Here is a 15,367-nt window from a genome sequence, read left to right on the forward strand (position 1 = left end):
ACCTTGCTCAGGTGACTTGCCCAAGGAGGTACAGTAAGAGCTACCCTTACGAGTCTGGCAATTATTTTCTGACTAGAAACTAAATGATACATTAAAACTGTATCGTTAGATAAATCGTGATCACCTTAACAGTAAATCAGACTAGGCTAAGGTAGTTTTCTGTAAGAATGAGTCAAACAATCCACTGTTCCTGATAATTCAGGAACCACCACTCAAATTTTTTAAATTTCACATACATTAAAATTCTGATGTTTGGAAAATTTGAACATTACTTAAAACAAGATAATATGAAGACAGTTTAATGACTTTTATCAGCCAAATTAATATTCTATCAGGACTTCTCTTACAAAAAGGCAATTTTCTTTTTTTCTAATGGGCTATATAATGTAAATTCACTAGACTCAAATTTGAATTGGCCCTAGTAAATGTTGGTCATTTGGAAGGTTGGTCATGGGAAATAAGAAGCCACCTTATTATTTGTAAATCAAGTTTTTATTCTATATATATGAGGTAAAATTATTTGACATGTACATACACACACACATATAGCAGCAAATTTCCTCTATTCTTCCAAACTTCATTTTAGTGTGTGACAAGACCTCACATTTCCCCAAAATATTTCTGTATAAGGTATTTTGAAATACCTCACTTGATATACTGAGGTTCTAGTTATATTTTAAACTAGAGTAAATTTGAATAAGTTTGTAGTCATGCTCCCTACCAAAAATTGAAAAGCTTAAACAACCAACCATGACAAGATGTCTTGACATGGCATGTTCAACAAGTTAGTTTTAATACATCTTTAAATTCAGTAATCCATTAGAAACTTCAAAAGCAACACAGGTATCACACTAATAGTTCCCAATTAAAAGAGAAATAAAATAGTTCCTAATAGTCCACTAAAATGTCTGACATGTATGTGGTAAGTAAGCACTCGTCTTATTTCTATAATGAAACATACAAAGGAGTAAAATGGTCTTGTTTATGACCTCCTCTTCTCTTTAATCATATCTTAGGGAAATCATCAATATTCTAAGTCACTAAGCAAACAAACTCTTGGTTTTACTTCTAGACCTTTTTAAGAAGTATATTAAGTTATTCTCCAGCTTACTAAAAAATATGGGTAGAATATTTTATCAACTTGTAAGACTACATGAGTTTGAAAGCTTGAAGATACTTTGCAAGTCTAATATCTTAAAGTATTAATTTCATCAAACTTTTACATTTTAAAAAAATGACAGCATTTTGTCTTAAAACTAGAAAAAAACCTGATAGTGTAAAAATATCAGAAAATTTAAGATTTTAAGTGCCAATATCGATTTTTTTTAAAATGTGAAGAATTTAAAAAAATTCATGTGAATAGTTAGAAAGTGATATATTAGAGGGAGAAAATTCAATCCCACACACTTCGCCCAAAAAAATCTTTAAGTAAGCTATAAATTTAGGGTGAATGAGGTCAAATTAATATATTAGAATATTAAGGTCCAGAAGTGGTATCTTATTTTACAACAAGGGCAACTCCTTTTTCAAAGTTAGAGGAAGTAAAAGGGAAAAGAAATAAAAGTCAGGAAAGATAAGTGATTTATACCAGTCTTTTCCAGTGCTCTCTATAAATGGTTTTGCTTAAAATTATAGAAAGGCATTTTAGGGAAAATATAACATTAAAAACCAGTTCATATTCTTGGTTCATGGCAATATCCTTAACTACTTAACTAATGCCACACTCCAAATTAAATTGCAGTTATGTCATTAACAGGTCTACTTTTTCTTCTCTCTCTAGGAGGTATGAAACATCCCAACAACTCTTGATTATCACAACTATTGGCTGGGCAAATATGGGAATCAAAAAAGACAAGCCATCAGCAATGAGAATGGTTCTGTAGATTAAATTACACAAAACAATTTTACATAGCAATACAAAGGAATAAGCTACTTTTACTTTAAATGTACAGTTATCAATTGTTAAAATGTCATAACCAGGATTATGTTAAATATATAATCCAAGATCAATGCATATCATCCCACACTCCAGATTAAGATGTAGTGGATGGAGCAAAGGAACTACAACCACCAGTATTTATTTTTTCACAGCAGTGTTGAAAATGGCAGCTACCCTCAAGCTTCTTCAGAGTCCTCTTCCTGGACTATTATTTACCCCCAATCCCTATTTCCATTCACTTGACTGTCAAAATTTTAAAAGTTCCGAACAGCACAGAGTTAAGCCAGTTAAACCTGAGAAGTCATCGTTCCTTCGAATATCTTTTTGAAGGATGAGACTGGGGGTTAATATGGTCCTAAAATGGACTATATATCCTAGAAAAAGTGAAATTCTGCCAGAATCCTTTACCTACTGTATAATCTCTTTTTGGAAATTCCTGGAAGAAGAAAAATGAAATATTTACATATAGTGTCCTCAAATAACAACAAAAATGTCCTGGAAAGGCAGGATTGAGAAACTGGGTTAGGAAATCTCATAACTTAAAAAATTAGCCAACTTGGGAAAGGTATATTGATATCTAATAATAAAATAAGCTGTCAGAACAAAAATATTTAATACAATTAGATCATGTAAAAGATGCAATAGGGAATTCTCAAATTTATAAAACACTTTCGAGTAAGCAATGGAAATATTAGCATATCATCAAATAACTAATATTCAATTAGCCTATATTATGCCTTTCAAATATGTTTTGCATCTGCACTTAAAATTACAATAATGTCACAGTGGCAGCAGTAAAATATCACTGCAGTGTATGTCAGTGACTACAATATTTACTTGTTACGCAGTAACCACAGAATATATATAAGCAAGAATCACAATATCACAGTATAGTTTCATCATTCTAATATCATAAAATCCTACTATCATTACATTTTGTCACAATGTTTATAGTAGACTTGTCACAATCTGAGTCAAATAACATTTTAGAACAACAATATAATCTGAATTGCTTTTACTTTTGTGTATACACATTAGCAGTCAAATGTTTCACATTCAAATAAATGGTTTAATGAAAAACAAATGTATAGGGTTTGCTCCATAAGGCCACACAAAATAGAAAATCAAAATACAAAAATGCCTTAAGAAGTTGAGAACAACTGAAATACTTCTGGACAGTTTATTATTCCAAATGTAGTAACTCCTATTATAACAATGTCTTCAACTTCTGTGCAATTTGAGAATTAACTGTATACATGCAAAACATATTTCAAAATATCCAAAAACTGATACTTATTTCAATCATCTTAATGAACACTAATTTTTAGCATAAGCTTGTTAGAGTCAAATTATTAGGGTCCCCATCCCCAAGCAAATCTGGAAAAATTTTAAATTACAGTTCAACTTTATATCACTGTAGAAACACATGAGGAAGGTGCTTTGGGTCACCTTTCTGGTGGGTGCTTTAAGAGACTATATGGTTAAATCTTTAGGCTTAGATTCAATGACTGGTTAAAAACACTTGAAAAGAGTTCTCAGAAATTTGAAACAGTTGCAGCATAGTGCAGAGCACTAAACGTGGAGCTTAAAGATCAGCCCAGATTTTGTCACTAGTTTTGTGACACTCTTCATGTTAGTTAATCTCTGAGTCTGATTTTAGAATTCAAACACATAATTCCATCCTATGTGTTTCATAATATCTTGTCCAGGCTTTTTCCTACATAATATTTTTCCTTCAACCAAGAACTTATTTAGAATCTACTACGTGCCAGGTACTGTGCTAGGTACATTTTGTTATTCTAATGAGGAACTGAAAGTATAATGTTAAAAATGTGACCTTTTTGTTTGGAGAGTTTCAAGATCAAGTGAATGAAGTTACATATCTCCACTGAGTTACAAAAAGGAAAAAAGAAAAAAATTAAGGACTAGGAACAGCCTCCAAGCTTTAAGTTTAAATATAGGACAACACCAAGTAAGGCTCACAAGGGAAAGAAAGTGAGACAAATATTTGCTAACTAGATATTTTGAATCATTTCTGTTTATAGTACCATGCAATTGAGGAAGGGAACAGTCTTGAAACAATTAAGGGAAAATACTTAGATTTATGTAGAAATAACCAGGATCCAGTTAAGGTCATGAAATAAGAGAGGCAAGAAGCCATACTCTTTTTCATTGGCCTCATCATTTTCTATTGCACTAAACCTATCTGAAAAGCCTACCTGTGGGAAAAAAATTACAGAGAGAAAATGTCAAGGGAAGTACAAGAACAAGCAATGGCATTTGTAATATTTTATGAAAGTGTACAAGGCTTAACTGACACATCTCACCCTATAAAAATGTTATGAAATATAAACATGGACCAATTTTAGTAAAGTAGCATTCTGATAGGAATTAACTAATTTACAAGCCTTATTAACACTGCAGCTTTGTCCTACCAATCTAATCTGTTCAATCTTTCCAACATAAGTTATGAATCAAGCATATTCTTTAGTAGCCTTCTTATGAAAAATTCCAGAGATTATACAGGAAAGCCTAAAAACTGGACTTCTTTTTCTTGTCAAATGTGAATTAATTTTAAACATATTGTTTGAGATGTAACTCGGGGAAGCATGATATATAGAAGAAAAAATAACAAAAACAAATATGCGTATATTTAACGCAGATGTTGGGTATGACTGCTAAGGTCAAAGACCGGCTTTAACTACTTTGGATCCACATAAGCCTTTAACACACATTCTCTTAAATCAATAAAATTTGTTTAAAGATTCAGAACCAGGAGATAAGCAGCCTGGTGGTGAAGAGGGGAAGTTACTTTCTTCAGCATTTTCTAATTAAGCCCATCTCTCACAACTGTTACAAACTTTTGTTAGTCCAAACCGTAAGCTACCTGGGGTTGGCAGAAGGGTTCATTCACAGACCAGGACGGGATACTAGATCAAAGCCAAACCGTCTCCAAACATTAATGATTCCCCTTGACTAGGAAGCATGTCAGGGTAAAAGCATGTAGGTTTCCTGTTGTAATCTAGAAAAAAGCTGGCGGGCACCAGAGTAGGAAGTGGGAGCACGAAAACAGATTTAGTTAACAGAATTTAGAAGTCTCCATGCAACCCTTCCTCCCCTCTATCTCCATCAGACCGGGCTATCCTCTCCACGTCCGAAGGCTGAGAGGTCAGAGAGAAATGTGGGGTCAGGGTGGCTCCCCCGGGCAGGTCCCCGCCCTAGTTTTCCCTCTGTTGAGCCCAGATCTCCGTTCTGAACCGACCTAGGAGCTGGTCCAGGGCTGGGAGCCCGGTTGATACCAGCAGCTGTCCATTCCGCACCGACGGTCGTGTCCCCGCGATGGACACCAGTCGAGAGCAGCCGCTGTCGCTACCGCTGGCTCTAGGACCCCTCCGCTGGAAGCTGGTGACGCTGTTCCTGCTAGCCGCCACCACCATAGACCCAGTACTCCTGGTGCCTGTGCTGCAGGTCGCCACTGCCGCCATCTTGGCGCTTCCCGCGTTGACCCAATAGGAACTCTGGGAGCTCAAGCCTCGGGTCTGTCAGAGCCAGCCCCAAACTCCCGCCTCCTTGCCTCCTCCTCGGCTCCCGAAGCCAATAGGACTAAGAGTTCCCTCCCGAGTCAACCAATGGCAAGGCGTATTACTGAGACGTGCATTCTACGTCAGGACGACGGACTTCTTCAAGGCCCAGGTGAGAGAGACACCCTGAGTCCTGGGTGAGAGCCTTCGGGGTTCTTTGGGACTAGAGGTGGGTAATATCATTCAACATTTTTCTCGTTTTGAGTGCCCTCATTCACGCTGAATCAAAGAAAAGGCTGGTGGAGCGGTCTATCAAGCAAATAGCAGTAGGGCCTTGCACTTTTCTCCGCTCAGTATTAAAGAGGATACTCCCTCCCGCCCCTTTCTCTTCTGATTTTTTGGGAGAATATTCCCTCCGCCATCCTCTTCAGGTCTTTTTCTGAATGGCTGTGTAATATTGAAGGGATTGGAACTCTTATCTTAGCGACTTGCTTGTCGAGCAAGTCTTGGGCTTGGTTCCTCAGTGCCTGTGACAGGTGGGTTGGATTTAGACGTTAGAGTAAAAACTCCTGAGCTTTGAGGCGATTTGGTTTTCCCCCGTTTCAAACAGCAAATAACAAAATGCACCCCTCTGACAAGTCCCCTTGAGTAGCTTTCGTTAATTTTAATTAGTGCTTCTGGAAGTCTTAGAGCGCCTTTCCATAAGTGGTGTGAATGATAAGTGTTACTCTGACAACCTTGTTCACACATTTAATTGTCGTTTGCTGTTAAGGCACCTGCAAATAACAGAAAATACTTCAGGGTTTTTTTTCCCCGAAAAACTGATAAGAGTTAGATGTGTACGTGCTTTCTTTTTCAAGTGATTTATGAACTCTGAATCAAGAGCTTATTAGAATAGGAAGTTTAATTCCTATTAAAATAGAAAAAAACATGTAATTTAGAACTGTGTCCTTGGATTTAAATTTTGTTTTCAAAATTTTGAGCTGGCCGGGGGTAGGGGATTGGAGTAACTGATTTTTAAAGACATTCATGATTGACAAATGTCTAAACTAAAAAAGACTCACAAATTATGCTCGCACTAATAGTTATTGTTGGTTTTGACAGTGATTTGTGATACTTTTTAAATACATCCAAACTTCATGGAAATTCTTGCCGTTGAATTGTTTTAAATCTCAGTGACCTTTTTAAGACTTTTTGGCTGATTCTATTTGATAAACTGAGATTATATTGCTAAATAGTGACTAGAGTTTTTCATTTGGGATGGTTTTTGTTTTCTGTTTGTTTTTTAAAGAAAAATGTTCAGAAAAGAAAAACTAAAACAGCACCTTGCTATTTAACAATATATCAACTGCAAAGCTTGATCAAGGTTTAGATGCTTTCACTTAGAATTTCACCAGTATAAATCTGTAATCTAAATTGTTCTGTAAATAGCGGTTGAGTGTTTAGTGTCTGCTTGGAGCTAACCTTGTCATTTCAGGCCTATAGAAGTAAAAAATGTTCTCATTTGGGGGAGATAAGATTAGCACATAGAAAACAGCATAGCAGTTAAAATGAACACGTTGAACAATATATATTAATTTTGTCCTGTAGTAAATAATTATACTACAAAGACCAAAACAGAAAGTGACAAAGCAACCTAATATCAAACAGGAACTTCTCAGATAGTTTTGCTGCTCTGAAAAGTTTGAAGTACTACAAATATTGAATTTTTATAGGTTTCTTTACTGTGTATTCCCCTGTTTTCTACTCTTTACTTCAGCCTTTAGTTTTCTAAACCTTATTACTAGAAGTGAAAAATTGTATTTCAGCTTGAACTGTAATCCAGGAAGCATGACATATGTGTGCACCAAGGCACTCCTGAAATTAGGGTATATCTTTGGTATAACATTATCATAGAATAAATTAATTTAATCTGTCCTATTTTTTTTTACAAAGACAAAACCTTTGCTATCAAAGCAAATAATCCCAAATACTTGAATTTACCAGTATGTAGAGTAGAATATAAACATTGGAATAAATGAAGTTTTTATGGAAGGAAAGAATTAAAAGGGTTTATGTTTAGGTGTGGTGTTAAATGATTAATAACAATTATTTACTGAGCACATAGTAAATCTCACGGAGTGTGCTATGTACTAGGTTACAGGAGAAAGAATACTTAGTCTCTACCCTCTTTGAGTTCACAGTTGGGAGAGATAGGTGGGTGGATAGGATAATAAAATATACTCTAAATGCTGTGGAGGACAAATACAGAATACATAACTTGAACTGAGATAGAGAATCCTGGGTAAGTTTACCCTGAGAAGGAAGCTCCCTCCCCTCCTTCAGTAAATATGCTCTCATTGCTACTGTACAAATAGTTCTCATAATTTGTGCATAGTGCTAAGAGAAGAGGAGACTAGAGAAATTAGATAAAAATCTAATTGATTTTTTTAAGATGAATTTTTTTTCCCTTAAGGATAATGGGAAATTATTGAAAAATTTCAGGTAAAGAAATGACATAATAATCATATTTGATCATTATGTTTGGCTAAAAAGTATCCTGCAAGAGAATGGATTGGCTAACTGTGACTGGCATAAAGAGAATGGAATGAATCAAGAGATTACTATAATGGGTAGGATTGATATGACCAAGGAAGGTTGACAGGAGGAATCAAAGATGAGTAACAGGTTTCTGTATTGAGCAGCTTTCTGGATGGTGGAGGATAAAGAATAAAGGAGAAACAATAGAACTTTATAGTTGTGCAGTTGGTTGTTTTAGGGAATGGGAGATCACGTTTTTTATGTTTTGAATGTATTTAATTGGAGTAAAATACCTGTGGAGTATCCAAGTGGAGATGTCCAATACACAGTAGGCTATGTGAGAGAGGGATCTCTAGATGAAACATATAAATTAGAAATTAATTAGCCCATGGTGGGAGTTTACCTTAAGGGAATGGATAAGCTCACCAAGGAAATGTATACTTTGGGATGAGAAGAAAAATGAACCAGGAATAAACTTTGGGAAACATGAACACTTGAAAGCTGTGCAGAGGAGGAGAAAGTAAAATAAGAATTGGAAAGTGTTTACTTGATTTAGTAATAATGATTTATTTTTGGCTTTGTTAAGGGCAAGTCTGATGGAGTAGCAAACTGAAAAGTCAAATAATTCTGTTTAGAATTGAATGGGAAGTGAAGTTGAATATTCCATAAAAGTAGACCATTTTACATTTTAGAAGGGTTTGCTGTGAAGGGGGTAGAGGGGGATGACAGAGGTTTAAGGGAGCAGTTTTCTTGTGTGGAAGAGGGAGGGAGAAGGAGAGGGGAAGGGAGAGAGAGATGAAGCTACTGGAAAACATTCTTGGCAATGGATGAGGAAAAGAACCTGAATGAGGTAGAAGGAATGGAATCTGGAGCACAGGAAAGGGATCAGTATTTGAAAGGAGGAGGCTAAATTCAATGGCTAAAAAATGTAAATGAAAGTAAGACTCTTTCTTTTCCTTTTTGCCATTAAATCTTGGAGTTTTTAAGACCATTTTCTCTTTTCTTGTTCCATATTCTTACCTTCATCCATTCCCAGGACTTTAGTTCCTATTTATACACCAGTGACTAACATATTTATAGTCCAGATTGCTTCTCTGATCTCGAGAATCATAAATTCAGATATTTACCTTTTTTCTGAAAGTCTTAGTGGGACCTCAAACTCAGAATGCCCCAGACTGAACTTCCTTTGGTGTTTTGTATCTAGGTAAATGATAGGATCATTTGTAGAATTAGTTGCCTGAGCCAACTCACCATACTCAGTTCCTCTCTTAAGCTTCATTCCTCCATAGCCAGTCTCTTACCAAGACTTATGGAGTTTACTTCTCAGTAACTCCCTAATCCATTCTAGAGCATTTAGCTCTCATCTTTGGTTCTCCTGCAGTACATTCTCCATTCAAGAACCATCCCAATCCTTTCAAAATAGATGTCTGATCATATAGTATAAAAACAAAACTTTTAAGGACATGCATTTGGTTTCCTCTACTTAGCTCTCTAGTCACATCACTCTATAAATTCCCTTACTCTCTTCACTCTATCATTCATTTATTCTCCTGTACTCACCTTGTTCCCTTCATCCAGAAGGCCACTAGTTAACTTCTATTTATCCTTCAAATCTCACTTCAACCCATACATCCTCAGTAAAGCCTTCTGACCTTGATATCACAATAAAATAAGCTCCTATATACTAACAATGAACAAGTGGAATTGGAAATTAAAAACAATACAATTTACATAAGTATCCCCCAAAATAAAATAATGAGATATGAATCAAAAAGTGTATAAGATCTATATAAGGAAAAGTTCAAGACTCTGATGAACCAAATCAAAGAAGAACTAAATAAATGGAGAGATATTCCATATTCGTGGATAGGAGACTCAATATTTTCATTATGTCATTTCTTCCCAAGTTGATCTGTAGATTCAATGCAATCCCAAATAAAATCCTAGCAGGTTATTTTTTGGATATTAACAAGCTGATTCTAAAGTTTATATAGAGAGGCAAAAGATACAGAATAGGAAACACCATATTGAAGAACAAAGTTGGAGGACTGATGCTACCTGACTTCAAGACTTAGTCTAAAGTATTGGCAAAAGAATAGACAAAGAGATTGGTGGAGCAGAATAGAGAACCCAGAAATAGACTCACATGGATATAGTCAACTGATCTTAGACAAATGAACAAAGAAAATACAGTGGAGCAAATATAGTCTTTTCAACAAATGGTGCTGGAACAACTAGTCATACACATGTAAAAAATCAATAAGTGAATAAATCTAGACACAGACTTTACTTCAGAAAAATTAACTCAAAGTCGATCACATACCTAAATGTAAAACACAAAACTATAAAACTCCTAAAAGATAACATAGGAGAAAACATGGCTTACTTTGGGTATGGCAGTGACTTTTTAGATACACCAAAGGCATAATCTATGAAAGAAATAGTTGACAGGCTGAACTTCATTAAAAACTTCTGCTCTGTGAAAGACAGGATCAAGAGAATGAGAAGACAAGCCACAGACTGGGAGAAAATGTTTGCAAAAGACACATCTGATAAAGGACTGTTGTCCAAAATACACAGAGAACTCAATAATAAGCAACCTGATTTAAATATGGGCGAAAGACCTTGAGACTCCTAACCAAAAAGATATACAGATGGCAAATAAGCATATGAAAAGATACTTCCCATCATATGTCATCAGGGGAAATGCAAATTAAGACAACATTGAAATACCACTGCACATCTATTAGAAGGGCCAAAATCCTGAACACTAATATCACCAAATGCTTGTGAGGATGTGGAGCAACAGGAACTCTCATACAGCGCTGGTGGGATTGTGAAATGCTTTTGCCATTTTGAGAGACAGTTTGGAGGTTTCTTACAAAACTAAGCATGCTCTTACCATATGATCCAGCAATTGTGCCCCCTTGGCATTCACCCCATGGAGTTGAAAACATATCCATATAAAAACCTCCACATGGATGTTTATAGAGGCTTTATTTATAATTGCCCAAACTTGGAAGAAACTAAGATGTCTTAGAGTAGGTGAATGGATAAATAAAGTGTGGTATATCCAGACAATGGAATATTATTCAGTGCTAAAAACAAACAAGCTCTTAAGCCATTAAAAGACATGGGGAAACCTCAAATGCAAATTACTAAGTGAAAGAGGCCAATGTGAAAAAGCTACATACTGATTCCAACTATGTGACATTCCGGAAAATGTAGAACTGTGGAGACAATAAAAAGATCAGTGATTGGCAGAGATGGTTGCAGGGAGAGATGAATAGGCAAAGTGCAGGATTTTTAGGGCAGTGAAAATATTCTGTGTATTATAATGATGGATATATGTCATTATACTTTTGTGCAAGCCCACGGAATGTACAGCATCAAAAAAGAACTCTGTGGTAAACTGTGGACTTTGTGTGATTATCATGGGTCAGTGTAGGTTCCTTCTTGGTAAAAAATGCACCATTCTGGTGAATGATGTTGATAATGGGGGAAGCTATACATGTGTGGTGTCAGAAGTGTATACAAAATTTCTGTACCTTCCTCCTGATTTTTTGTAACCCTAAAACTGCTCTATAATAAAGTCCCTAAAAAAAAAGTGTCCAAAGTACAAAGAAATCAGCTATATAAAATCTCAGTCTGAGAGTTTCATAAGCAGCGTGTATATCACCCTTGTGGCCAAATAGTGGGACCATTTCCGCAAGGGTATTCTGAGAAGTCTGCAGGTACAATTGAAAGACTGCAGTGACTTATTAAAGGTACACCAGAAAACATAATGGTCATGATAAGCAACTAGCGCCCCATGACAGAAGTGCGTACCCCTTTGGTTGGCCTTTCAAGTTTTCTGAGACCTAGGGCTCATATTACTATTGTGTCTGTGCATGTAAAGCATATAACAGAAATGGTGAGGCTTATCATGGGGCCTGATAATATTCTGGCAGCATAATTGAATGAGTGAATGCCAGGGTCATGCCTGCACAGAGGGAGTTCTTGGACCTCATGCAATCCCTTTTTGCTTCCTGTCAGTATACTCATAAAGGGAAATCCCAGTCCTGAGTTCCAACATCACAGATTGTTTTAGCTGTCTTTGTATTTTATATAAATGAGGCCATACACCATTTATTCTTGTATTGGATTTCTTTTGCTCACCATTGTATTTGTGAAATGTCTGTTATTAATGTGTACAGTTGTGGAGTATTTGTTACTGTATAGTATTGCTATATAGTATTGTGTAACTGTGTCACAAATCATTATCCATTCTACTGTTGAAAGGGGTTTGGCTAGTTTACTATTTGTGGCCAAACATTTTTCTAACATGGTTGTACCAGTTTACACTCTTACCGGGAATGTTTGAGAATTTTGGTTGCTTCTCATCCTTACCAACACTTAGTATTGTCTTTCTTTTCATTTTAGCCATTTTTAGAGGATTATGGTATGACATTTTCATTTAGATTTGAACTGATGAAGTTGAGCACCTGTTCTTATGTTTATTGGCCATTTGGATAACCTTTTCTGTGAAGAGTCTTTTTGTGTCTTTGCCAATTTTTAAAAATTGCATTGTTTGTCTTTCAATCTGGATTTGTAGGAATTCTTTTTGTATTTTGGATAAGAGTTCAGTTTCAAATAAATGTTTTATAAATATATTCTCTTAGTCTGTGGCTTTCTTTTTCATATTCGTTTCTTTCAATTTAATAAAATTTAATTTTTTTATACAGCAGGTTCTTATTAGTTATCTGTCTTATACATATTAGTGTATATATGTCAGTCCCAATCTCCCAATTCATCCCACCACCACCAGCCCTCCACCCCAGCTTTCCCCCTCTTGGTGTCCATATGTTTGTTCTCTACATCTCTGTCTCTATTTCTGCCTTGCAAACCGGTTCATCGTCTTTTGATTTTAGTCAGAATGTATTCTGAAGGATTAGTTTTTCTCCTTATGTCTAGCACTTTATGGCTAGGTTTGCCTACTCCCAAGAGTTCAAAGATAATCTCAATATTTTCATCTGCTGTTGCTGTTTACTTTTAGACATTTGAGTCTGCATGCTGGTGGAATTCATTTTTTTTGTCTTTGGTGTGAGGCAGGGCTGAAGGTGTATTTGTTTTTCCTGCATAGATATCCTATTGACCTAGCACCATTTATTGAAAAGACAGTTCTTTCCTTGCCATATTGAACATTACTTTTACAATAAATAGAGTCACACATATTAGGTAGATTTTTCTGGACTTACCATTTCATCAGTTAGTGTGTGATACTTCAGGTTCTCCAGAAGGATGACTTCTTTTCTCTCAGAATTTTAACCACCTGTACTGCACTGCACTCAAGCTAACTCAGTAAAAGTAAGATGTTCAACCTTTGGAAATCCCTTCTTACAAGTTTAACTCACCAACAAAATCTTGTTCTGTTCAATCTGTAGAGCCTTCACATAATTGTTCTTGTATTTTGTCCTGAGTTTGTGGTTGTTACCTAAGGGAGGGTTCGTCTGTTATGAGCTTATTTTTTAGTGACTGTAAATGATTTCTTTGCTGATATCGGTTACTTGTGTTTCTCCTTTTTTTCTTTTTTAGGTTTGCTAGGGTTTTTTCATTGTTATTAATCTTTCTTTTTTTAAAACCCAACTTTTGGCTTTTAAATTTTTTCCCTGTTGTTGTAAAATGTTTTACTTTCTATTTTATTGATTACTGCTTTTATTATTTCCTTCCTCCTACATTCTTTGGTTTTGATTGCTGAAATTTTGGTTTTTCTTCCTTGTGATAAAAGCTTAATTCATTGATTTTCCACCTTTCTTCTTTCCTAGTATACTATTTATAGTTAAGGGTGATTTTCCTTAAGCACTGTTCTAGCTGTATCCTACAACTTGTAACGTTTTATGTTTTCATGATCATTTATTTTAAAACATTTTTTACTTTTTGTTTAGATTTCCTCAATAATTTTTAGAACACTTTTGAGAGTGCCGAAATACACGAATTATATTGGATGCCAGGAAAGCAGGTGTAATCTGGGACTGTCCAGGGCACATGAGAACTTACGTTCATCCCAATTGTAGTGGATTCTTAAGTATAAGCAGAAAACTGGGGTTTAAGTTAAAATTTAAAAATCCACTTTATACTTATCTGGGAATATTCAGTGTAATAGGGTAGATGTGTCAAAAGATAAAAATGTTTTGGTTCAAGGAGATTTTTCAAGTAAATGTATCTATAAAGGTGAACAAGACATTTTTAGTGGTAAACACTAAAACACTAAAAATTTTTAGTGTTAAAGGAAAAAGAAATTCCAGAGGTAGAATGGCCCAGCATAGGTATATCTCACAATCGGGGACTGTTCTTCTTTGCATGGAGCCCAAGTAAGGAATTTAACAACTGCTGACTAATGCCTGGTGCCCCTTTCCTGTGTCAACTAGAGGAGTCTCATAGGCATAAAGCTGCAGTGCTAATCTAAGCCCATGCATTATTCTAATTATCCTGGACATTTCTGATGAGGTCTCAGTTCCTCCTCAGTATGAATAATTATGGGAGCCCAGGGAAAGGCCATGTATTTAAAACCATTCCATGTGAAGCTTCTTACATCACATCTACTGATTTTGCATGAAAGATCATTTAGACTAGTGCTGATCCCCTCTGAAGAAATACATATTTCTTGGCCCAATAAGTAGTTTTAGCAGAGGGAAATATTTTGACTGCTATTTCCTAGTTTAAGCATATGAAGTTTCTTGTAGGATAAGATGAAAGTTAAAAATCTTAGCAAACATTTTCATCGTAAACTCAGAACTAAATTACACAACTTTTTTTTAACTTTTTTGTTCACAGCTCTTGTTCTACCTTTCTTTGAGTTATATTTTCTTAGGAAACACTTTTTAAGTTATTTTCAAATTTGGTAGCATTAATTAATTGCATTCTCTACATTGAATTGTTTCATAATCTCATCCATATCCATTATGATATTTAGTTTCTCATTTGTAATACTATATCTTTGGATTTTTCTCTCAGTAACTTCGAAGGATTAAAAAAAATCTATTTTAATGCTGTTTTCATAGAATGATGCCTTAGATTTAGGCATTAATTATTTCCTTTTCTAATGTTACTAATTTTTGTCTTTTTCTGAATTTAATCTTTCTTCCTGCTTCTCTTAGGTATTTTTTGTTTTTCATTGTAGCACTTTTAAAGGCAATAATTAAAATATAGCTGTAGGGCTTCCCTGGTGGCGCAGTGGTTGAGAGTCCGCCTGCCGATGCAGGGGACACGGGTTCGCACCCCGGTCCGGGAAGATCCCACATGCCGCGGAACGGCTGGGCCTGTGAGCCATGGCCCGCAGAGCCTGCGTGTTCGGAGCCTGTGCTCCACAACGGGAGAGGCCACAACAGTGAGAGGCCCGCGTACAGCA

General features: G+C 35.7%; 2 protein-coding genes across 3 annotated transcripts in view; one reads left to right on the forward strand and one right to left on the reverse strand.

Moving 5' to 3' along the window:
- Positions 1–5,453, reverse strand: part of ELP4 (elongator acetyltransferase complex subunit 4) — a 249,546-nt gene extending 244,093 nt beyond the window's left edge. The window contains exon 1 of one of the 2 annotated variants that reach the window (XM_007460926.1): positions 5,202–5,453. In XM_007460926.1, coding sequence (XP_007460988.1) covers positions 5,202–5,424 — 223 coding nt within the window. In that variant the 5' untranslated portion in view covers positions 5,425–5,453. The remainder of the gene's footprint in view (positions 1–5,201) is intronic. The other variant, XM_007460925.1, reaches the window with a different exon arrangement.
- Positions 5,454–5,584: 131 nt separating this feature from the next.
- IMMP1L (inner mitochondrial membrane peptidase subunit 1) overlaps positions 5,585–15,367 on the forward strand; it is an 81,985-nt gene continuing 72,202 nt past the window's right edge. Inside the window, exon 1 of the mRNA XM_007460927.1 lies at positions 5,585–5,689. The gene's annotated coding sequence lies outside the window, so the exon portion shown is untranslated. The remainder of the gene's footprint in view (positions 5,690–15,367) is intronic.

Source organism: Lipotes vexillifer, unplaced genomic scaffold (genome assembly GCF_000442215.2).
Source record: "Lipotes vexillifer unplaced genomic scaffold, Lipotes_vexillifer_v1.1 scaffold627, whole genome shotgun sequence".
NCBI lineage: Eukaryota > Metazoa > Chordata > Mammalia > Artiodactyla > Lipotidae > Lipotes > Lipotes vexillifer.